The 25,110-nt window shown below is 36.8% G+C and overlaps 3 protein-coding genes across 6 annotated transcripts; all 3 read left to right on the top strand.

Annotated features, from left to right (window-relative positions):
• Nucleotides 1-602: 602 nt before the first annotated feature.
• Nucleotides 603-3,219, top strand: LOC116172006 (cryptochrome-1-like). Of its 2 annotated transcripts, XM_031489088.1 has the most exons (6): nucleotides 603-1,155; nucleotides 1,281-2,115; nucleotides 2,165-2,305; nucleotides 2,355-2,506; nucleotides 2,560-2,876; nucleotides 2,925-3,219. In XM_031489088.1, exons 1-5 carry the CDS (start codon nucleotides 953-955, stop codon nucleotides 2,834-2,836), a joined length of 1,608 nt encoding a protein of 535 aa, XP_031344948.1. In that variant the 5' UTR covers nucleotides 603-952; the 3' UTR covers nucleotides 2,837-2,876; nucleotides 2,925-3,219. The 2 variants fall into 2 exon arrangements, with proteins under 2 accessions (XP_031344948.1, XP_031344947.1); XM_031489087.1 differs by having other exon boundaries at nucleotides 2,560-3,219.
• Nucleotides 3,220-8,616: 5,397 nt separating this feature from the next.
• Nucleotides 8,617-21,395, top strand: LOC116172637 (cadherin EGF LAG seven-pass G-type receptor 2-like). The gene is made up of 7 exons (XM_031489879.1): nucleotides 8,617-8,821; nucleotides 12,697-12,792; nucleotides 15,043-15,958; nucleotides 16,007-16,316; nucleotides 16,366-16,826; nucleotides 16,879-17,125; nucleotides 21,201-21,395. Exons 2-7 carry the CDS (start codon nucleotides 12,717-12,719, stop codon nucleotides 21,282-21,284), a joined length of 2,094 nt encoding a protein of 697 aa, XP_031345739.1. The 5' UTR covers nucleotides 8,617-8,821; nucleotides 12,697-12,716; the 3' UTR covers nucleotides 21,285-21,395.
• Nucleotides 21,396-21,616: 221 nt separating this feature from the next.
• LOC116172638 lies at nucleotides 21,617-22,933 on the top strand. Of its 3 annotated transcripts, none has more exons than XM_031489881.1 (3): nucleotides 21,617-21,953; nucleotides 22,042-22,295; nucleotides 22,345-22,933. In XM_031489881.1, the coding sequence occupies exons 1-3, from the start codon at nucleotides 21,796-21,798 to the stop codon at nucleotides 22,830-22,832; spliced, it is 900 nt and encodes a 299-aa protein (XP_031345741.1). In that variant the 5' UTR covers nucleotides 21,617-21,795; the 3' UTR covers nucleotides 22,833-22,933. The 3 variants fall into 3 exon arrangements, with proteins under 3 accessions (XP_031345741.1, XP_031345742.1, XP_031345740.1); XM_031489882.1 differs by having other exon boundaries at nucleotides 21,620-21,953; nucleotides 22,075-22,295; XM_031489880.1 differs by having other exon boundaries at nucleotides 21,629-21,953; nucleotides 22,006-22,295.
• The last annotated feature ends 2,177 nt before the right edge of the window (nucleotides 22,934-25,110 follow it).

The raw sequence follows: 25,110 nt of genomic DNA, 5'->3' as shown, positions 1-25,110 counted from the left end.
AAACAGAACCTGCTTCAATAAATTTAATGATCTTCGAATAATCATGGAGTATAAATAAGTACCGTTCCCTTTCCAGGAAATTGTTTACAAATGTTAGAGATAAATTTGAAAACCGTTTATTGTATTTAGCGCACAAAGATGATCATTGAGTTTATATTTCTGTTAAATAAATTATGAAGGGTCATCCCAAATGTGCCTATATCAGTAGTGTATGGTAAGTATGTGGGTTTGGGCTAGGAAAATACGCTAAAACTGTATTTAATGTATCCCCTGCCATAGATGAAATCGTTGAGTAAAAAATTACTTTGTTATTCAATGCATGTTTTAGACTAACAATACAATGGTACCATAACAGCTGAAAATCCACCATATACACTTGTGTATATACCTTGAACCATAAAATCACGTAATAGGTATAAGCAAGTTCAATACTTTATACAGTTCTTGACATATTTACATTTGCAATGTATAAATAGCAACAATAATTTATTTATATTAGTGCGGCACGCCTAGAAATTACATAATGTAAAATTTATCGAGAAAGCGGCGGAAGAATTTCAAAAATCTCAGTTAAAATCTGTATGCTAGCCAACTAATGAACTTGTGCCTAATTTCCTTTTTTTTCCAAATTTAAATTAACACATTATGCGAGGAAATCGAGATAAAATCAATGAGTGATGTTAGAGCGAAAATGTCTAAGGGTGCATGTTATGTAGTCACCTAATCGCGCTGTGTGCAACGTGACTTTTATTATGGTGCTATTTCGAGCCAATCGGAACTTCGGAAAATGAGAAGTCACGTTGCAAAGGATATGGTTTGAGAATTTTCTAAATTCATTTCATTAATTGGCTGCATTTGAACGACGAGCGTCCAACAGGTGTGCGTACGGAGGTGTAATTTCGTGCGTGCACTTTACATACAAACGAGGTACTTAAAAAATGGCGTGCGATAGATGAGTGCGATTAGTGGATGTATGGGCCCCGCGCTGTCCAAGGGGCCCGAAGTACACACAGTGCATTGGTTTCGCAAGGGACTAAGATTTCACGACAATCCAGCTTTACGGGAGAGTTTGAAGGGAGCGAAAACGTTTCGCTGTGTTTTTGTCTTAGATCCGTGGTTCGCGGGATCATCAAATGTTGGAATCAACAAATGGAGGTGAATATACTACGTTTTTTTTATTGTGCATTAATACAACCATACCGTCTTTCCTTAATCCTTATTATAAGAGATGAATATAACGATCGCGGTGAAGGGTCGAATAATTTCCCTCTTCGTTGCAGATTTCTTTTGACATGTCTAGAGGATTTAGATCGAAGCTTGCAGAAAATGAATTCGAGGCTGTTCGTTGTCAGGGGACAGCCGGCGGATGTTCTTCCCAAACTGTTTAAGGAATGGGGCACTACTTTGTTAACTTTTGAAGAAGACCCCGAGCCGTTTGGGCGCGTCCGCGACCAGAATATCATAACTATCTGCAAAGAAATGGGAATTGCGGTGAGCTGTAAAGTTTCCCACACTCTTTACCACCTTGAGGACATCATTGACCGAAACGGAGGAAGAGCGCCGTTAACATATCATCAATTTCAAACAATAATAGCTTCTATGGACCCTCCTTCATTTGCCGAACCTCCCGTGAGCGCCAAAGACGTCGCGAACATCGCAACGCCAATTGAGGACGATCACGTAGAAAAATACGGCGTACCGAGCTTAGAGGAACTCGGTTTCGACACCGAAGGTCTACTGCCACCCGTATGGCTGGGAGGAGAAAGTGAAGCTTTGGCGCGATTAGAAAGACACCTTGAGCGAAAAGCGTGGGTTGCGTCATTCGGACGTCCAAAAATGACACCTCAGTCTCTTCTACCTTCACAAACTGGCCTATCCCCATACTTACGTTTCGGGTGCCTTTCAACGCGTCTGTTTTATTATCAACTAACCGATCTATACAAAAAGATTAAGAAGACGGTCCCGCCGCTGTCTTTACACGGACAATTGCTCTGGAGAGAGTTTTTCTACTGCGCCGCGACACGAAACACAAACTTCGATAAAATGTTAGGTAACCCCATTTGCGTGCAGATTCCCTGGGACAAAAACGCCGAGGCGCTTGCGAAATGGGCCAACGTAAGTATATAAAGTCAAGGGAGGGCTTCTGACTTTAATTTGTATTCAGGGACAAACTGGTTTTCCTTGGATTGATGCGATAATGACCCAGTTGCGCGAAGAAGGGTGGATTCACCATCTAGCTCGCCACGCTGTTGCCTGTTTCCTGACACGCGGAGACCTTTGGTTATCGTGGGAGGAAGGCATGCGGGTAATAACTGAGGGCGTTCTCCTTCTGTGATAACCACCCGTTGTTTCAGGTGTTTGAAGAGCTTCTACTCGACGCGGATTGGTCTGTCAATGCCGGAATGTGGATGTGGCTCTCCTGTTCGAGTTTCTTCCAACAGTTTTTCCACTACTACTGCCCGGTAAAATTTGGACGAAAGGCAGATCCAAACGGCGACTACATCAAGTATGTTCAATCTCTCCCATTTGTGTAGTATCAGTACTGTAATCGATTTTTAGAAAATATCTCCCTGTTTTGAAGAATATTCCCACTCAGTACATTCACGAGCCCTGGATGGCCCCCGATGTTATACAGAGAACGTCAAAATGTATCATTGGAAAGGACTATCCTCTGCCTATCGTTAATCACGCATCAGCCAGCCGCATTAATATACAACGCATGAAGCAGGTGTATCAAAAGCTTGCGAATTATCGAAATATCGATACGTGGAATGTGCCCCAAAAGCAAAACTATATTCGTTTTGAGAATAACGCAGTCAATGGCAATGTGATTTAGAGACAAGACTATAAATTGAATACAGTCATTTTGTATATAGGTATGCATTGTAGTATCAAACATTTGAAATAAACCGCGGATTTTTTAGATTATCAATTGGCGTTGTTATTTGCTAATAGTTCGACAAATTGGTTAGCTAAGAGGTTGTCCTAGGCACCTGCGTACTCTCAAATGAATCCAAAAGAGAAACAACGAATTTCTCACAAATATTGATCTAAGTGCAACGTGTTAGTGAACGAAGCCAGAAAAAGAGTTGTGGTCAATTTTCCCCAACCAGTTGCTTTCGACTAAATGCGAACGAAGATTTCATTTGATAAAATCTCAAATTAAAGTACTTATTACGTACGATTCAAGAAACGTGAACTGCCACGTAACTACCACGTGGCCGTTTGCAAAATAGGGAACACTTTTGTGGTGGCAGTCACGTTCCAACCACGTGTCAACCTTATACAACTAAAGTTACACATTTTATACCGGGAACCATCAATCGTACCAAATTCTAATTTGACTAATCGCAATAAGTACGTTAATACCTACTCAAAATTCAAAAACCCAAACATTCAATATTAAATCCAACTAACTTAAAAAACAACTCTAAAGGTTTGGTTTGTTAGTAAGTTCGATAGCGAAAAGTCGGCGAAATTCCGGTCGAAGTTTTATGGTTTTCGGCGCGGACATGAATGTACCCAATGGTTGTGAATAAATTTTTACGCCGCCTAATTTCGCCGACTTTTCGCTAGCGAACTGTCCTAACAAACCATAATTTCAGAAGCAATTTCAATTCAGGACAAAATCCAAATTTTAATCCAACCAGTCTCCAGCACATAGCATCGAAAGCAACCAATTTCCAACCACCATTTAATAACAATAGTATACCTAGATCTTAAAAGAAAAGTAATATCGCGGTCGCGGTGGTGGTGGATCTAAAAGATCGAGACGATTGAGAATCGTGACTGACTATTTAATAAGCACATGCAGCCTGAAGATATAGGTAGATATCAAATACACTAGGTACATTTAGTAAAAGAGAGATTTAGAAACCAGGTAATTAACAGCAAAAGCGACCCAGGTGCGGACAATGCTACCTGACCACAATTTAATTGTGATGAATAGCAGGTTTAAGTTTAAAAAGTTGGCCACACCTAAGAAAGAAGGTAGGGTAGATTTAGAAAAGTTTAAAGTGCCAGAATTGCCAGATAGGTTTAAGGTCGAAAGAAACAAGATGATATAGGTAATGGCAGAGAAACGAACAATGTGGAAGAGGTTTGGTCGGAGAATAGATGAGGACTGAGGAAGGTAGCTGGAGATCTTTTATAAGAGTAGAAACAAGGATAGCCTGAAAAGAATGGGTCACAGGAGAAATTCTAGAACTAATGGACGAAAGGGGAAAATAGGTATAAAAACGCTTCAAGTCAGCATGGTAGGGATAGATATAAAGAATTAAAAAACAAGATAGATAGGGAATGTTAGATAGCAAAAGAACAGTGGCTCGAGGGGAAATGCGAAGCAATAGAGGCTGAGTTCAGTAAAGGTAGGAGGGACGTAGGATTTAGTAACGTAAGGCCAAAGTTAAACGTTCTGCAAGGTGCAGATAGAGAAGAACTCATAGAACTTAGGAACAGAGCAAAAATTTTAACAACAGAGGTAGTAAATCAAGTATAAAATAGGGGTTTAAAAAAGACATTCATTCTACACTACCTATACCCAATTTATAATATCCTCTATCCATCTTAAAAATCCTTCAATTTTACCACTTACGATTGAAATTCAACATTTTCGCAATGAATTTTTTGACTGTAGGTATGAGACAAACCTAATCGCACCCTAAACATAATTTTATTGAAAAAGTAAATTAAACCCACGACCCTGCATCCGAAGAAAAATTAATTAAAACAACGGTTGCGAAAATTATTAAAATGCATATAAAAGAACAATAGATCAAGATGAAATGACATCCACCCAGATTCAAATAAATCAATTAATAATAAAAAATCTAAACAAATTTCAGCATATTAAAAAATGCGGATTTTTAAACTTTAAAATTTTTTTAATAACTAATAATAATGATTTCAGATTGAAATTGCGGACGGAATAACACGTCATACACATTACAAAATCAGTTCTAACCTTCACAAACATCAAAATTTGGAAATTAGTAGTTCGTATAAGTACCTTTTAGGAAAGCTTTAATTGACAACATGTAGTAAAATTGGATACGGTTTTATCTGGTTTATCGTCGGGATCATTTGAATTTCATTAATCCCAAAAGCAGAAGCTGCTATTAATAGTTTAATAATCTGCCCAATAAAATATCTGGGTAACCACAAAAAAAATGAAATTACACTTATTAATGTATGTTGATTTTTTGAAACTTTTAATTGGTTTAGCTGGGCAACCAGGGGCGAGACGCATTGCGTCGCTAATATTGAGGCAAAATGCACGAATGCAATAGAAGAGAAACCAAAAAAATTGTATAAAAAAACTAGCCATCCTGCCGATGAAAAGAGGATCAACTCGTCAGAGTTTATAAAAAATAAATGTGTAGTTATAAATACACCCCAAAATACTCACATTCTAACCACAATCAATTCACCGACTGCGGAGGGCGTAGAATTACACTGTTCCCTGGTACAATAAAGTTCGCTCTCAAATAAACCAAACAACTATAAAATCAATAAAAGTCAAATTCAAGAAATATTAAACAGAAACACGTCACGCAGTCGGTAAAGTTGGAAAAAATGAGAGTATTAGTAGTCTATAGGTATACATCGGCGCTAAAAACTCATATAAGAATTGCATTATCCTATGTTCCCTGTATACTGTAAATTCAAAGCGAGACGGACTATAAAAGCGGAGGGATGCCTTTGATTAGCGGACTCTTACCGCATGCAGTGAACTTCTGCAGTGGAAATATTCTTTCCCCGTTCCCACACAGGGTATTGGACAACTCGAACTAACTAAATTAACAATTTCGGAAAAATCTAAACCCCTTCCCGCAGTTACTTCCAATCTAACCACTTCTTCCCTAAACCATGACCTACCTGTGTAGGTACCAAATTTTATTTTATATCTTTATATCTCATAGCGTTTTCGAGTTATCGTGCGAACGCCCAGGTAGCTCCAAAACAAATCGGTTATACAGGGTGACACTTTTAAAACTTTCAATGGGCGATATCGTTTTTTATATTAGAGGTATCACAAAATGGCCAAAACCGTTTCGGTAGAATCGAGGGGGAAGCAAAATGGTCGTATAAAGAAGGAACCAACTTCAACCTCGTACCCCCCGCCACCCCCATGCCTAAATTTTGAATTGTGACGTATCACTTGTGATACATCATTGGAAAGCTCTTAAAAAATGCTTTTCAGAAATACCAACACTGGTGCATTTAAACTGCCCATTCACAATTTATGTAATAAAAATGAGTAATTTGAGTATTTGATGAATTTGTCAGTGTTTGAAATAAAAAAAAATTTCTTAGATCTAGTGATGCTTTGGAAAAACAATGAAAGCAATTTTTAGTAAATAATAATTTTCTATTGCTTTATTTGTTGATCGTTTATTATTATTTTAGTCTCGTTTTTAGTATTCCTTGGCAAGAAAATTACAAATTTTGAATTTAACTAAAGATTTCATAATGGTGTACACGTTAGCCGAAAGAGTTGAAATTATTTTCATCTATGGTTCTGAAGCGTGATCTGCATTTAGAACAGCAGCTGTTTTTAATGCCCGACACCCAGAACGACGTGTCAGTCACACTTATGTTGCAATGTTAGTGACTAAATTTGAAGAAACTGGGTCAGTGGAAAATAAGAAAAGAGACGGACCAAGAATAATGGATGAAGCTACTCAGATTGAAGTTTTAGGTCATTTTGGTGCAAACCCAACATCATCTATTCGAAAAGCAGCGACTATGACCGGACTTTCGCGAGAAACTGTACGACGAACTCTTAAGGTGCACAAATTCTACCCTTATAAGATGCAGATTGTACAGGAACTAACCGAAGACGACTCCGATCGAAGAATCCAATTTTGTGAAATAATGACCGAGAATATTCAAAATAATCCGGAACTGGTGAAAAACATTTGTTTTAGTGATGAATGTACATTCTTTTTAAATGGAAATGTGAACAAACATAACTGCCGGTATTGGGACGATAAAAATCCTCATCTTTTTCGCGAGGGGCATACTCAACGGCCCCAAAAAATTAACGTCTGGGCAGGTATCTTAGGTGATAGCATTATTGGTCCTCTGTTTATCGAAGGAAATTTAACTGGAGATACTTACCTAAACATGCTACAAAATACCGTCGAGCCTCTCATCACTCATGAAATAGAGAATCAAATAAATCCAATTGACGGAAACATGAATTTGATTGAAGATTTCATACATTTTCAACAAGATGGGGCTCCTCCTCATTACTCTATGGCTGAAGTTCGTGAAGTTTTAGATGAGAAATTTCCGGGACAGTGGATAGGACGAAGAGGTCCTATAGAATGGCCAGCACGATCTCCAGATCTGACACCATTGGATTTCTTTCTTTGGGGTCATTTAAAATCGGTTGTGAGAAAACTGAACCAGCTTCCATAAATGATCTTCGCTACCGGATAGTCGGGGAGTGCCGTTCACTTTCCAGGGAAGTGTTTAAAAATGTTAGAAATGAATTTGAAAACCGTTTGTGGTATTGTTTAGAACAGAACGGTGAACATTTTGAACATTTTATTAAATAAAAGTTGTTTATTTGCGGAGTTCAAATTTTAGTGTAATAAATTGTGAATGGGCAGTTTAAATGTACCAGTGTATGGTATTTCTGAAAAGCATTTTTTAAGAGCTTTCCAATGATGTATCACAAGTGATACGTCACAATTCAAAATTTAGGCATGGGGGTGGCGGGGGGTACGAGGTTGAAGTTGGTTCCTTCTTTATACGACCATTTTGCTTCCCCCTCGATTCTACCGAAACGGTTTTGGCCATTTTGTGATACCTCTAATATAAAAAACGATATCGCCCATTGAAAGTTTTAAAAGTGTCACCCTGTATAACGGGCTATGTTTGTGCATAAAGAAAAATAAGTTATGGCATAAATATAGATAAGATTTTTCTTGGTTGAGGTCCCAGAGTTATAAGCTACCGAATGCAAAAAAAAACGAGCTAAATATCTTGAAAACTGTAGGAGTAGTTAGACCTGGGACGAACGGAGAAAGTAGGCATATTAGCGCCTTGCCGCCTTCCAACATAAGTCGGAAAATGCGCTCAAAATGTAATCAACATACACTTCAACTTCGAGAAATGTTGTTGATGTTGTTGATATATCCTAACATACGGAAAAACGATGTGTACCTACTGGCCTAACATGGTATAGTTTTCTGAAGATCCACCTTACTTTTTTTACGGAGATGGAGGAGATAGAGTTGGTGTTCAAAATGGTTGATTTGATGTGGAAAAAGAAAAGACTAACAGACAATTACGCAAGAATACCTACATATTGCGGTAAAACTACCGTTCTTATTATAATCGTTATAAATGCAATTGATTTTCAAATGAGCATTTTTTGTCACAGATCAAAGACGTTACAGTTTACATAAAGGGGGTCGATTTAAATCAAGAGGGAGCTTTAACTCCATCCCGGCCGAAGATTGTCTGCACGCGCAAAGTTCCTACCGAGGCCGCACAATGAGCGTAAGGGAGACAAACAAAGTAATGAAAAAGTTTTACCCCCAACGAGGAAATGGAAAGAAGCTTTCTTGTGTGTACATGGTGAGTGAACACGAAAACAGGTGCACGCAGTCAATTGCTTCTTCATTTCTACGGTAACTGCGGTACAATAAAGAGTCGTCGGAGGAAACTGTAAATAATAGTGATGTGATCCTCCTTGTGATTAATTTTTTTCAATAAGTGCGCTCATAAACCGTACCAATTAATAAAAAAGTGTATAGTTATGGTAATTAATAATGTGCTCCAATTGTCAACAAGGCACAGAACCATGGTAGGCTATTTCCGTATTACAAAACATTTAAGCATTTTTAAAGCGGATGTAAAAATTTTAATTGATAGATAAAAATCTCTGTACGCTTACATAACAAAATGCTAGTAGCAGGAAAAAAAGGTGGATAATTAGAGTAGAAGTACAAGCAACTGTTTGGTGTCATACTACATTTGCGCTTAAAATTTATTATGTTACGTTGTTCTGGGTATGTACTAATTAAATTTAAAACTTTTACACTTTGCGCCAACGGGATTTATCCAATTTTCGTCTTTTCTCACCTTAAATAATTACTTCTATAGTCTAAACATTGAATAGAACATGCATTTAGGGGTTGTACAGGTGAAAAGAATGACTAACACCGATCGAATTTGGTCACTCATTTCGTGCGCGGTAAATTTTAAGGGAAATCGTTGCTGTTATGGTTGGATGCACATTATAATTTTGGAAAATTCGGGTTAGAAGATTGGTAAGTGGACAGCTTGGCCAATGTGCATCGCACACAAACTGCAATAAAAATTAGAAACCGCTTGTAGAAACTCGAAACTGATTAATTGGGGTGTATATTTTTTAATTTTAAAAGATCTCATTGCTTAGTAACCATGAAATTAAGTTTTTCTTCATTCATGAGTGCAGTTTTGATCACTGTAAAATTCAAAATAAGTAATTGGTAAAGTACCTATTATTGCTTGACAACTTTTTTTAAATTACAAACGTTATACTACTTGTAAAATGCAGATTACGCATGTAAGAAGAAGATGTGCTGAACGGAAACTGAAGACCCAAAACTGTCAGTTAGTATCGCTATCGTATATAGAGTAATCATTTTACACTATGCTACTACTACCTATCACCAAATAATCTTCATTTAACTTGCATGGAAAAAGAATTAACGAACATTTTAAAAGATTAGGCAGATTTAAAAAGCAGATCCGAAAGAACATTAGGTACTTCAATTTCGGAAGAAAACCGGCAATTGTACTCGAAAAAAAAATACTCGCAAACAAAGAAAGATCAAATTAAAATAAAAAATAACGATTAAAGTCATGCACAAATACAAACAAAGTCACACAAACTTAGTTTAATACGAAAAACAAAAATGCTTTGTAGCAGTACCAAATTAAATTGTAACAGCGACGGAAGAATACAAAAGTTACCAATTAAACAAAACCGGAACTAATGAAATACCAGTCCAGTAGGTACACTTGGTAGAGAACTTGAAAATGGAAAGTTGGAGACTTTCATAATTAGTGGTAAACAAACATGTTGTTATATAAGCAAGCGGCTCTTTCTTGACTTTTTGCCGGGATCAATAATTTAGACAAAAGCTGCCGAATCCTGGTTAATTTTATCAAATTTCACTCAATATTGTCCTGTTGGGATCATGTATTTTATATTATGGTACCTAAACTCATAACAAAACCGATAACGGTCTTCCCTATGTTGCTAATGAAAATACTTTCAAATATCGGAACTTGTGTTGTATGTGACACAAGGTAAACTAAGTTCACAAGTTCACAATTAATAACGATTTACACACATTTTTTGAAAAGTAACTAAATTTTGTACCCACCCCAAAGACAGACACCACATTGTCTTCATCAGTACATCTTTCGATACTTCTTCTCAGAAACATTTTGGGCATCTTCGTCCCGGAGCAGCACTAAACCTTCAAATGCGGACCTTTGCAGGTAATTCTAAGGGTTTAACGTTTAAAGGAACTAAGTGCCAATGCCAAATAGAAATTAAGTTATCTATTTGGATATCGTAAAAAAATTTCCTTCTGGCCGGGAAGGCGAACGAACTAAGCGGTCCTATAATAACATTTTTTATTTTTAACAATTCCTTAAGATCAAGCTGGAATTCCATCAAGACCAACTTCTGTCCTGAAGAAAACTAAAGTGCCTCAGATCGCTTATTATATAGCCGCAGTACTTGAGAATAAGAACGTCTATGCAGATATTTCGTGCCGTGTGGCTCAAAATGTTCAAAAACTTCCCAAGTGCCATTCATAGTGCCAATATTATTTCAAGCACTTTTTCTATATTTTTTTTCCAGCTCATGTTGGAAGGCGCTATTATGGCCACTTTCTCCGTCCGTCCGTCCAAGGCCTTAACTACCCCTGAATATATTTAGCAAATTTCCATGAATGTTCCATGAAAAATAAAAATAAACCTTCATAGTTGGACCACAAGGAATTCTGTCTTATTATAAAGCGAAATGAGACCACTACTCTATTGATTTTATTTTATTCCACAAATCTATTAATTCAAGATTTAGTTCCCAGATAGTTGGTCATGGACCTCATTTCTATCATTACGACACCAAAATAATAGAATTGGTTATTATAAGACTTCTCCTGTGTAAGCAAGCCGGGTCGATGGTATAAAATTATTGAAATAACATTTAAATAACATCTAGAAATTGTCACTTATAATTGCACAAGAGGTTTGTATTTTACCGAGTAAATTTGGGTTGTTTAGGTAATGAAAATTTGTTGCCTAGCAATTAGACGAGAAAAACTGTCAACTAATAAAAATGCGACACCGCAGGTGGAGCATTTTTAGGTTGACAGTTTTTCGAGTCCAATTGCTAAAAGGAAACAAATTTGAATTGCCACAACCCAAATTTACTCGGTTTAAATACAAACCTCGAGTGTAATTCGGCAGGACAATTTAACGAACAAGAAATTCACCAAATTAATCAATTATTGACAGACGTCAAACTAGTCATATGGGAAAGGATAATGCGATTATTGGTTCGAAAATGAATAAGTGAAAAAACCTCGGAAAAAACCACTAGTGCATTTGTCGCTGGAAAAGTTGCAGGTAACTTTTGCCGCTGTCAAAGTGACAATTGCACTGCGGCTTATGCGATTTTTTATACATGAGTTGAATTGTCAACATAATATTACAAATCAGTAAGTTAGCATAGGTGAATTTTATTTTATTTTTATTTTAATTTTATTTTATTTTTATTTTTATTATTATCTTTTCTGTTAACTGTAATTTGGTATGCAGAACAGTTATTGGGCATTGCCTGTTGTTCTGCAAAGTTTTTTCAATAAATAAATAAGAAATTAGTTAAAAACATTGAAAACTGTAGGGATCTCCAAGTAAACCTGAACTTAATACATACGCTTAAAAATGGTCTTAAGTTTTCTTGCAACAATCTACAAAATTAAACAACGTCCCAGTGTTATTTGTCAACTTTATAATAAGCCATTAGTAGCTAATGTTACTACAAGCGATCAAGGAAGAAGATGATCTGCCCGTTTAGAATGACTGCATCAAATTGGGCCTTCTGATTTTTCTTTCTGGGTGAAAATCACGTCTGAAGGAAAGTAATACACTGTATAGTTTGCGTTTAAAAATGAAAGGCAACAGGGTTCCCAACTAAAATATTATTATGCTAATAACACAAATCATTTAATATTCACGCTGTAACATTAGGCGCACATAATCAAGGGTGGGCCTAGATGGGTACAGTGTGTCCAAGATAAGAATGAACACTGCAATTTAAGAATGGTCTTACCAACAGATTATTCTGATACAGTGTTAATTAGTGTTTAGCTTAGCTTTGGTTTTTTGGTGCAGACATTCCCCTCTAAACAAAAGTGTTCTCTGCACTATTCGAGAAAAAATAAAGCTAATTAAAACAAAACAAGAAATAAGCAAAGAAGGGCAAATTATGGAAGACTATTTTCCCACCCCATTCATTGTTTTCAGGTTTGAATATAGAGGGTTTTACGCTTGACGACTTCGAAGCGGTTATTACAGATAGGAATGTTGTACAAACTCTTAATAATAATTAATTGCTCCATTTGTACATAATGTATAATCTTCAGAGTTACTAATCTTGTTAATTTTCATTTTCAGATGGAATATGATTTTGAAGCATGATGGATTGGTGGCGTTCAGCCTTACTCATAATCCATACAATTCTTAGCTCACTTCCCGTTTTGAATCCTCAAAGTAAGTAAACTTTCACTTCTTTGCGAATTTTACTCGTGATACTACGTGGACTTTATTTTCCAACGAGATTCGTATACAGATTAACATCTCGAGGCAGACCTTGAATTTAGTTCCGAAGAAGAAGTACAAGTCAAAAGAATTCAACCGGAAGGGTGCTCAAACAGCGTGGTTCCTTGGCAACTTCCTTTAGATGCCTTTGTATGAATAAAGTATCATAAATAGAAAGAATTTTGCAATTCGAGAGTTAATTTCAGCGCACGCGACATATACGTAAATCTTAATTGCGCGAGCCATTTTAGGAAGACGGCTTCATGGTCGGAACATCTTTGTACGATCTTGGCTTAGTTAGATCTACTCCAATTACGGTTAACAGTTTAATTTTGAGCTAGTAAATATTTATAACAATAAATTGTATCTGTTACTGTAGACTTTTAATCGCGATTTTTTGAGAAACCACTAATCATTATAATAGACAGCGCGTTCCCGTTACGATTGTTGGTTTAAATGTAATTTAGAACGCACACCGACATTTAGTTGGTATTTATAAGTGAAACAATGCAAAATAATTTCTATTCTCTATTTTTACTGACACTAATCATGTAACATTGCATAAATTGAACGAATGATAGGTTGCAGTTCCACGATCGCCTGCACTTATTTCAATATTTGCCAATCACTTTTAATCGGTAGATATACGTACAATCATTGAATAAAAATAGTGTTTTTATTCAATGGTACAATGTACATACCTACTAAACAAAAATTATATGTTAAGTTACGTTATTATTTTTCTATGAGTTACTATTGGATATTGCATAAAATCGGATGTACGGATTTGCATATTTTGTCTGCAAGGGCTGTAGTGCTTGCCCAAACATAAAGTTAAGGGGGTTGAGCCAACCCCACCTTGATACATAGATAGCTGTAGCTTCTACAGTTTTTTCCGAATTTAATGCAACAAAAACTATATTTAATCACTGCTAAAATACTACGAAACGACCATAATTTTAAATGTTTCAAATTATTATTATCGGGAGCTATTAATAGTAGGTGGAAGTAGTATTTAAATGGCATGATAATTTTTTCTTAATTGAATTGCATACGATTTGTCCCCCTAAATTCAAAAAGAAGTAGAACTAAGGTTATATTCAGGGTGGCAATTTGAAAACTTACTACCCCCCATGTCTTAGTACATAAACGAGATATTTTAAAAAATCAAAATCCTTTTCGTTAATTCGGAGGGGGAATCACAATGACATAGTTGACGACGCATCCCCTTCAACCCCCTTCGCCCCAGCCACCACATCTTTTAAATCTTAAATAGTGCCCCCCATGTGTGATACGTCGTTGGAAAGCTCTGAAAAAATGCTTTCCAACCATACCAATTAACTAAGACAGAGAATAATTCAAGAATGTAGAAATATTGCAAAACCAACATTTGAAAAGGTTCGACAAGAGTTTGAGAATAAATTATACTACTCTCTTACCAATAACCAATTTTGAACATTTATTGAAATAAAAGCCAACTTTAGAAAATGTATCATAGTAGTTTATTTTTTTATTTGCACCATAATTACTAAACTAAATGTAATGTTATTTGGTATGGCTGGAAAGCATTTTTTCAGAGCTTTCCAACGACGTATCACACATGGGGGGCACTATTTAAGATTTAAAAGTTGGGGTGGCTGGGGCGCAGGGGGTTGCGTCGGAGGGGGTGCGTCGCCAACTATGTCATTGTGATTCCCCCTCCGAATTACCGAAACGGATTTTGATTTTTTTAAATATCTCGTTTAATTTACTAAGACATGGGGGGTAGTAAGTTTTCAAATTGCCACCCTGTATAACATTTTTGCAATATTACTGTTTCCTCAGGATTTCTGTTCCACTCGATGCGTATTGAGGATTGTTTCCATGGCATGATGCTACAAAATTGTGAAAAATTAGCTTCTTTAACTTTGTGTGTGAGAAATGACAATCAAAAGTAACTTTAGTATTAATCATTGAATTTAGAGGGATAAATTCTATCGAATTCAAACATGATCATACCATTTAAAATATTTAAGTCAACTATTAGTAGCGCCCGAAAAGAATAATTTAATACATTTTAATTATGGCCGTTTTGTAGTATTTTTGCAGTCATGAAGCATCGAGCATGCAATTAGAAACTCAAGAGTTTAAGAATTTGCGAGATACATTCAGAAAACCCACGATTTCTGATTCCGAAATGTATTAAAATTCCTATTGTTTTAGGCTTACCGGACAACCGATGTTATCTAGAAAATGGGGCATCTTCGGAAAATTTCTTTGTATCGGAAGATTCGCCGATAGGATCGATAATTGGACAGGTCCGTATACATGGAGATCCAAGGCCTGGAGGCACCATAGCCCTGCGTCTGCGAGAACCCGACAGTCCGATCGCCATTATTTCGAGTTCACGAAACTTAACACTACGACGAGCACTGGACAAGGAAGGCATCAGCGGGCCGTCGTCCGTCTTTATTAATCTCATATGTGAACGTCTGCACACCGTCGATCCCGGATTTGTGATTCCGATTAACATTCGCGTGACCGACGCCAATGATAACGCGCCAAAATTTATAAACGCGCCCTATGCTTTGAATATATCTGAAGTGACTGTGGTTGGCACGCGTGTGTTGCAAGGTGTTCATGCGGTCGATGATGACCAACAGGGACCGTTTTCAAGTGTGCGTTACTCGGTCCTTCCAGGAATGTACGCGAATTACTTCGATTTCGAGAACGAACTGGAGGGCACTCTGGTGCTGAGGAAGCCGTTGGACTATGAAAGTTTACGGACTTTTGATGTGGGGATTCGCGCCCAGGATCACGGTGATCCTCCAAAATCATCGGACACGACCTTAACCGTGTATGTCGTGGATGCAGACGATCAAAACCCCAGGTTTTTGGATGATCGATACAGTGCCACACTTCTAGAACCTCCACTAAAGTCGACTCCTTTAGATATAAAACCACGTGACATTAAGGCATTCGATCAAGACATTGGGATCAACGCCGCCGTTTTCTACACTTTCAACGGTGTAGGCACTGACTATTCTTACTTTAAAATTAACAGACACACCGCTAAGGTGGCCCTAGCAAAAGACCTGGCGCAGCACGACTTGCAACATCCTGCCACTTTAGTCATACGGTAGGTACCCAAGACGACGTCCTAAACGTTTATCCTATTTTAACATAGGGCCACCCAGCAGGACAACCCTGATCGTTACGCTCTAGCGACACTAACTGTGACCAGAAATGGGGGTAACTCCATACGCTTCTTGAGGCCAGTGTACAATATAAAAGCGCCCGAATCTCTTCCAGTAGGTACAACTTTGACGATATTGGCTAGCAACAGGCATGAACCTTTAAAATATTTCGTCTCCGACAAGGACGTTTTGGACGTCTTCGCCATAAACCCCAAAGGGGAACTGGCACTGAGACAACAGTTAGATTACGAGAAACGCGCCGAGTACACTTTCAGAGTGTTTGCTACTGATGGGGTTACTGTAAGTAAGTCATTCTTTTAAATGAACTAATCAGCATATTGCATTCCAGAATGATTCCAGTGTTGTCAACGTAAGCGTGGAGGATGTTAACGAATGGGAGCCACAATTTCGTTACTCGCATTATGAGTTTTTTGTCTCGGGTCGTCCGGAAGAATTAATAGGGCGCATCGAAGTAGGCGATGGGGATCTTAATGACGAAATAACTTTGACGTTAGCTGGAGCTAACGCGTCCCAGTTTTCAATCGCTCCAAATGGCGAACTGAAAATCAACGATTTGAGCGAACGATTCGGAATTGCGAAGTTAATGGTGATTGCCAGCGATAACGGAAATCCCCCACGAAAAGCCACAGTTCCGGTAATCGTGCATTTTAATCGAAAAGGAAGCATAGCCGATGAGTTGCTGGCTGGTTCCAGCATACCTAATGGAATGCTTCTTTTGGGGGGGTTCGGGGCTATCCTATTACTGCTCGCGATCGTGATCGCCATTTTGATCGTCTATATTTGCAAAGCGTGAGTTTTAGGAAAACACTGTTAGTGTGGATAAATTTGGTGTTCGTTGCAGCAAACGATCCGGGAATGATGGGCAACTTCAAGATGGTTCGGAAAAGCAAGGTCCGGATAAGGTCAGTAATCCAGTATTTGGCGACGTTTTGCGATCTCCCACAGCTTCGGCTCTTGGTGGTGTTCCAAATAGCGCTAATAGTAAATCTAAGCCAAGTCCAAAGGTACATCCGGCACCTCAACCGCCGCTTTGGCCACATTCTGCCATGTCCAACAGGGTTAAGAAATTGAGTTGGGGAGATGATAAGGTAAACACTTGTGACCTATATACTATAACGGGCGATCAAAAATGAGTTGCTGTCGAGTCGCCTTTGGAAGTTCAAGTTAAGTGCGATTTCCCTTGCAAACAAAAATTCCAAAGGTGACTCGACAGCAAGTCATTTTTGATCGCATTGTACCTAGCCTTAGCTCTTTGTGTTGATTATTTTTGAACCAATCCTCATTTAAAGAAATGTTTAGTGGATGGTGCTGTTGAATCACAGGCCGACGAACAGTTTATGTGTTACGCGTAATTTATTTAATACACATCACAGGTTACGACGGTATATTAAATACCTACATAATTAAACGGTCAAGTTTTTAACAAGCAAATACTCTTCCGTTTCTCTGCGCCGAAATATGTATACGAAACATCTGATAATTTTTTTTTTGTTTATTTATTTCTCTCTAATTGCCTGTATTTTCGCACGTCCGAGAATGTGAACAGAATAACTCGGGAAGGAAGAGACATTTTTAATTCTGTTTTGGGAATCGATATAAAATTTGATTGATCAATTTCAAAATCGTTGTTTATAATATGCATAAAAAGAAACCAAAATCCTTTATCTAGATACCTATAATGTTCATTTGTTATATTATATGACGTGAAGTTTAACTTTCTATTGAGAATGCGTCCCAATAAATAATTAAAAATCGCCCATTTTAATCATGTTTGAGTTACTTCTTTTGGTTTTAAAAACTTTCAATAGATAAGAAAATTGGCGAAAATCTGGTATGTTTCGCGATTATGATCTCTTAGAACAAAATTGGAAAGAAATCTAATTGGAGATGCAACTTTTTGAACTCTTTTTAGGTTTATTTGCGAGAAGCCGAGAAGTGTTTGACTTGAGCCTTTCTTTCATCTAATAAAGTCACACCTCGTTTCGCGTATGCCAGGGCGATTTAGCTTAATAAAAGTTAATTTTTCATGATTTTACAAGAAACCTACAGTTGAATTCACGAAAGACGAGGCCTGCGTTTGTGGACCAATTTCAAACGATTCTCTATCAGATGTCAATACATGAGCGAGAAAGAGATGGTAACAATTTGAAATATAGTTGAAAATTGGTTCACCAGGTCTTAGTAGTGACGTGGGGCTCACCTATACTGTAATAAAAATAGGTAGTACCTAGTGACGACAATTTTCAAAGAAATTGGAATATGATACACTTATTTTCTTCATGGCCGTTAAATTGCTTTTTCCGAAAAGTGCTGTTATTCGGCACTAAATTTGACATGTTGCCCCATTTCAGACAATATTGTAGCCCTTAAGATAACCGAGATCATGTGAGAAACATGAAATAGACATCCTGTATATAATAACATATGAAATTGAGCTCTAAAGGTACCTTTACACTATATCTCACATGATTTTTTATATGATATGTTATATGGTATTTACTACCAACATATTTTTCGTATGAGTCTTAATGTTTTACTTTACACTTAACAGGTTTTTCATATGACTTTAATACAAGAAGTTACGAAACCTATATATATATATTCTCTAAATTAAAATGTTCCAGGTTCCAAGATTGGGCTACTAGTTCATAAGTTACCAGCCCTTTGCATTTTCTTTCGAAATTGGTTTCTAGTCTATAACTTTTGATTGAGAAGTCTGATCGAAAAAGTACGAATTGTTTTGGATTCTACGCATCAAAATTAATAAGAAAAAGTGTTTTCCCGAGAAATTTTGGTGGAGTCGATTTTTGGAAAAAAGGAAGGTTATACACTGCCTTTTTTTGCCCCGAAAAAAAAAATTGTCTCAGATGGATCCGGAAAAAAATTTTTCTTATAGAACGTGGCCTGTAGAATCCATAATTTCAAACAGTTCCAAGATTGGGCTACTAGTTCAAAAGTTACAGCCCTTTGAATTTTCTTTCGAAATTGGTTTCTAGTCTATAACTTTTGATTGAGAAGTCTGATCGAAAAAGTACGAATTGTTTTGGATTCTACGCACCAAAATTAATAAGAAAAAGTGTTTTCCCGAGAAACTTTGGTGCAGTCGATTTTTGGAAAAAAAGAAGGTTATACACTGCCTTTTTTTGCCCCGAATAAAAAAATTCTCTCAGATCGTCCTGTGAAAAAATTTTTCTTATAGAACGTGGTCTGTAGAATCCATAATTTCAAACAGTTCCAAGATTGGGCTACTAATTCAATAGTTACAGCCCTTTGAATTTTCTTTCGAAATTGGTTTCTAGTCTATAACTTTTGATCGAGAAGTCTGATCGAAAAACTACGAATTGTTTTGGATTCTACGCACCAAAATTAATAAGAAAAAGTGTTTTCCCGAGAAATTTTGGTGCAGTCGATTTTTGGTAAAAAAGGAAGGTTATACACTGCCTTTTTTTTGCCCCGAAAAAAAAATTGTCTCAGATCGACCCGGAAAAAAATTTTTCTTATAGAACGTGGCCTGTAGAATCCATAATTTCAAACAGTTCCAAGATTGGGCTACTAGTTCAAAAGTTACAGCTAGGGAATGCAATCCCGCAGCAAAATCTCAATCCCGGTATTTGCGAGATCGTTAGATGTTAATCCCGCGGGAACCCGGTATTTGCGGGATCGTTAGAGGGGATCCCGCAAAAGTTTAAATAAATTGGCAAATAAGTAATTTTGTGCGGTTAACTTCTGTATTAAAATAAATCGCTAATTATCACAATAAGTATTCAACAAAAAAGTACCTTCAGGCTAACTTAGAACTCAAAAAAATCACCTGCAAAGCACAAATAGGTGAACTTCTAAAGTGCCTCAAAAATCATAGTACATTTTTAACGAGAAAAGTTTAACAATCATTTTAAAAATAATTTCTCCGTTATGCGTTGCATTAACAAAGCAAACAGAGTCGTCCCCTTGGTCGACATTAAGGATGAGTGTACCCTTATTTGAAAGATTACCCCAAACATTTGAAGGGTTAATTACCAATCAAGACACTATTTGACAATGTGTGTCTGAAAACACCACTACAACCAGACAACCAAATACCAATATACTCAAGTATTATATCCCAAGTGCACGCCAAATACCTGAATATTTCGCGAGTGAAATATCTCAGATCTGGTATTTGGCGTGCACGAGGGATATACGGGATGACTATTGCCCGACAAAAATTTTGCAAGATAAGAAGAACATAATGTTTGTTTCCATCCTTTCAAAGACATGGTTTTTCATAAAGCATCATGAAACCGAAAATAAGCATGGGTTCAGTTACAAATTGCCATTTTACAAATTGTAATTTTCGTTAATACAATTTGGAATTATTTATGTAAGTTTCATTTTAGGTATTTACACATAAGCAATACCCGCGGGTATTGCACAAGTGCATGAATACTCGAAGATATTTGTCTGTTGCTAGGTGATTTCTGTAATATGCATTAATATGATTGGTTGAAATTTTCTGAGGGCAATAGTCGTAAATATTTATTGCTCGATTTATTGTTTATGTAATTTATTCTTTCATTAGTAACTAATATACCTATAATCATTGATTATACACACCTATAGTCAATGATATAATCAAAAGTTTACTGGTTTACTCAAGTATTCAGCTTTTTCAGATAATTACAACAGCAAAATGCGAAAAGTAACCATAAAAGGGCAGGATCACTTGGATATTTAAAATAAGTCATGTCATTTGTCATGCAGAAATAGAAACATCCCTATTCCACGATTTACGTATTATTTCCATATTATTTCCTTATGATTTGTCTTATGACAGCCATAATACCAAAAATAGTATAGTGTTAACACAAATCAAAAATGCTTGTTACTTAACATATGACAAATCACATGAGAAGTATGATAGTGTAAAGGTACCTTAAATACAAGGGATATCGAACACTTTTATAACTGACTCTATTTTACCAAATGTAATCGCATTGGAAGAAAAAGGATCTAGTTTTTGATTCTTCTTCTTGCATCGACTGGAAATGTGCCATCTTATAATTTGCCACGGTTTTGGATCTAGTGATCTCGAATGAACTCTTGCTATTCAAAAAAGAATGCAGCGAGAAAAATGCAAATATAAAATTTGTTCTCGTGAGTAAAAAAATGTTTTTTAATTTCCAGATCGACGGCGAAATTAACACGGAAAACACCTTCGAAGCGCCACAAAGATTAAATGATAACACGAATCTAACGGTATACTTTTAACAAGAGTTGTAATTACATATAACAATTGTACAGTGCTTTAACTAGGTAGGTTGCTATATAAAGAATTATTTATGTACGTATTTGTTATTAAATAAACAAAAATCTAATTCACTAAGCTTTTCTTGTAAGTCAACATACTAATTAACAAAAAATGTGCGCGACGCGATCAAATGGGAAAAGGGGTACAGGAAGAAGAGACGCGTGGGAACTCCCAGTGGCGTAGAAAGGAAAAGTAGGTCAGGATGTCATCAAACTCCTTAACGGAACAAGCGTGTTAATGTAAAACTAATGCTTTTGGTGAAACAACAAAAGAACAAAAATAAGAGACTTATCAGTGAGGCATCATCCGAAATATCGCTCTTTTACAATTAAGAAATTCCCACACAAAAGAAAAACGCGATTTGAATATTAAGACCACTAAAAGAGAGAGTTGCCGATTATGACTAATTAACAGTCGATCCACTTAAGAAGACCGTTTAGTTTAAACAAAACAGCGGGCGGAATCGGTACAATGCATTTAAAACTGCTGATAATCACCCTCATAGCGTACAACTCCAATTGCGTTTACCTAAACTCATCAAAACCAACAGAAAATAATCCAGCGAAATGGACTGAAAGTGAAATATGGGGTCCAATTTTCGAGGATTGGATTTTAACAAAAAATCGCCGGTAAGTGGTCATTAACAGGCAAGTACTTATAGGCAGTAAATTGCGATTGTAGATCTAGTCGTGTTACTCATTTGATTCCCATTCAAAGCGTTTACGAAAATGATACAAGTATCATTGATAGATCAGACGAAGAAAAGGAAAGTAAAATTGCGTCAAACTTGAAGATTGTCAATTCTAATCCCGTACGTAATAAACCCCCACAGAGGCAGGTCACCGAAACTGAAATGTACCTGCTGAACGCAATCGAGAAGATGGTTTACAAAGTCGATTTTATGGAAAAACGGTTGAGGCGCGTAGAGCAAATGCTTTACTTTGTAATGGCTGGGAACAAAGTGGATCAAGGTATAGGTTTGCCGCTGGGTTACCCATAATAACATGTTTGGTGTTGCAGAACCCTGCGCTGACAATTTTAATAGAGCAGGACAGAATTGCTACCTGTTCGCTGGAACAGCAGGACGGGAATTAGACTGGAAGGCTGCCAGTAAACAATGCAACAAGTATGGGGCGGCGCTAGCCGAAATGGAAACCATCGAGGAAAATCAGGATGTCATCAGTTACATTCAAAGTCAGGACCATTTGCGAGGTCGAGAGTATTGGACGGGAGGTTTGAATCCGGGATTGCTGTGGATTTGGAGTAACAGTGCCAGACCAATTAAAACCCCAACCGCTCCCAATAAACAGGACGCGGATCCAGGAAGTCACATTCCTGGCAATGGCCGATGCCTTAGGCTAGCCTATAATCCTAGCTTACGCAGTTATGGGTACAAGGGTACAGATTGTTCCACTAGATACAGTTATATATGCGAAATTGCGGAAAACTCCGCAACTAACGAATTGCGAAGATTGGGACGTAGTCGAAAAATTATTGATGAAATGTGATATATATGTTATTAATTATTATTTAATTGATTATTGTATTTATATAGGATAAGTTGGGAATATCATGTTACCTTAATTTTAGTAAGTACCTAATGTTTTAATTGTCTTGATGAATTTCGCCATGTTTTATCCATGTTCTTAGCATGTCCTGAATGGCAAAATTTAGACCGCACCCTGTAGACGCATAGCTACCCCAAAATCAACAATTTTGCAAATAACTGTAAACTAGAAGAAAACCGACCAAAATTTACCACCCATCTCCTTATTTATAAGCATTGCTTCCATTTGGGAATGGCGAATTTTAAGTGATGGTTTCTTATGCTCGAATTTTTAGACATGAAGCTAAAGTTTTATTGCAGGTCATAATAATGGTAACGGTAAGATGGCAATAGCGGTGTTCGTGATGGTATGCTTTTCACAATAATCGTTTTTGCAGACGTTAGGTGTGAGGTTCCATAGACAAGAAAATTTATATGTTCCATCCAACCTCAACATCTTACGTTACTATTGCTACATTAACATTAGCATGATTGCGATAGACGTTTTACACCAACAAACATTAGGTTTTTTTAATTTAATGAAAATTTGAAAAATCGACATTGGTTTTTCTTCATTAACCCCCAAACTTTATTTTCTGAACTCTCCACTCTCTTCGAGTCGACTTCTTTTGACTATCCAAAAATAAGGATTTCGCTAAACTGTTTGCGTGCACCACAATATTGCTTCAATATGACCCAACTGTAATTACCTTGTTTAAGGATGGTGGATATCTATAATTCAATGCTACCTATTCTAAATTGAAATAGTTCAACCAGTTGGGAACTCCCTCATACAGTGGCGTATTTACGGGGGGGATGAAGGGGATATATCCCCTCCCCCCCAAGAAGAATTGAGTTATCATCATAGCTATTAGGTATTTAGGTAATACTCCGCTCCGCCCACTTTAAAATAAAGGCAATAATATACAGGTATATATAGAGAGCAATTTTGGTTTTGGTTAAAGTCTAAAGTCACTAAAATCTAAATATTCTGTAGTATTCCGTATTCACTATTCAGTGACTGATTAGTGTTGACAGTCAACGATTTGGCTATTCGGCATCGATTCGCTACATTGATGCCCAAAATAACAAATAGGTATCAGGTACTTAGTACTGCTACTGCGGTGAGGTACCTGCGTCCTGCCTTTCACGAAATGACGAAAATAAGAATTTTAAATTTTAAAAACAGGAATTTTTTTGCCCATAACTTTTGATGGAGACGTCTAATCGAAAAAGTACCAATCGTTTTGGATTCTACGCACCCAAATTAATAAGAAAAGGTTATTTCCCGAGAAATTTTGGTGCAGTCGATTTTTGGTAAAAAAGGGAGGTAATAACTGCCTTTTTTTGCCCAGAAAAAAAAATTGTCTCAGATCGACCGGAAAAACATATTTTCTTATAGAATGTGGCCTGTAGAATCCATAATTTTAAACAGTTCCAAGATCGGACTACTAGATCAAAAGTTACAGCCCTTTGAATTTTTTGTCGAAATTGGTTTTTTGCCCATAAATGTACGTATTATTCAAAGTTTTCGTTGACTAATTAAAGCAAAAGCAATAAAGGGGCCTGTCAGCAGTAAGAAATAAAATACCGTTCTAATTTAATCTTTTTCGCCTGTACAATAATAAATAGATAAATGACTACCAGCATCAGCAACCTGCAACCCAATTTCTATTTCTTATCCCCCCCCTTCTAGTACGCACTGGGTGACTGTATGTGCCACGAACTTGTTTAATCCCCCCCCAGAATAAATTTCTACGTACGCCACTGCCCTCATACTACTGAGTTTACTTTAATAATTAATAACTCTTATTTATGTAGAGTATTTAGTAGAAATGCGGGGGTAGATATGGGGGTAGGTATATCGTATATGTATGTATGTCGGTAGGTAAATGTCTGAAGCCAAACCTTTGAATAAAATGCTCCAAACCTTATGAATTTTCTGTACCGAATTGACCTCTGAACAATTTTTTACTAGTTACTTATAAGTCTGCTAAAACTCTTTGAAATCGTTTTGTTCGCCTTATATATATTTAAAGCAAAAGTTTCTTAAAAAGTTAGATTGCGACTATTTCATTGTATAGCTATAGGACACCAAAAGGTTTTTTCAGTCCTTTATAAAGGGAGATGTCCGGAAATGTAATAAAGGGACGGACAGCGATATAGTGCTAGTATGGTATTACAAATTAATTTAGGATTCAGAAACAATTTAATTTGGAAATTTTACCCATATTTTCCCA

The sequence above is a fragment of the Photinus pyralis genome, unplaced genomic scaffold, assembly GCF_008802855.1.
Source record: "Photinus pyralis isolate 1611_PpyrPB1 unplaced genomic scaffold, Ppyr1.3 Ppyr1.4_LG5, whole genome shotgun sequence".
NCBI classification, from domain to species: Eukaryota; Metazoa; Arthropoda; class Insecta; order Coleoptera; family Lampyridae; genus Photinus; species Photinus pyralis.
The sequence above is the reverse complement of the archived record's forward strand: the minus strand, read 5'-3'. Positions and strand labels throughout refer to the sequence as shown.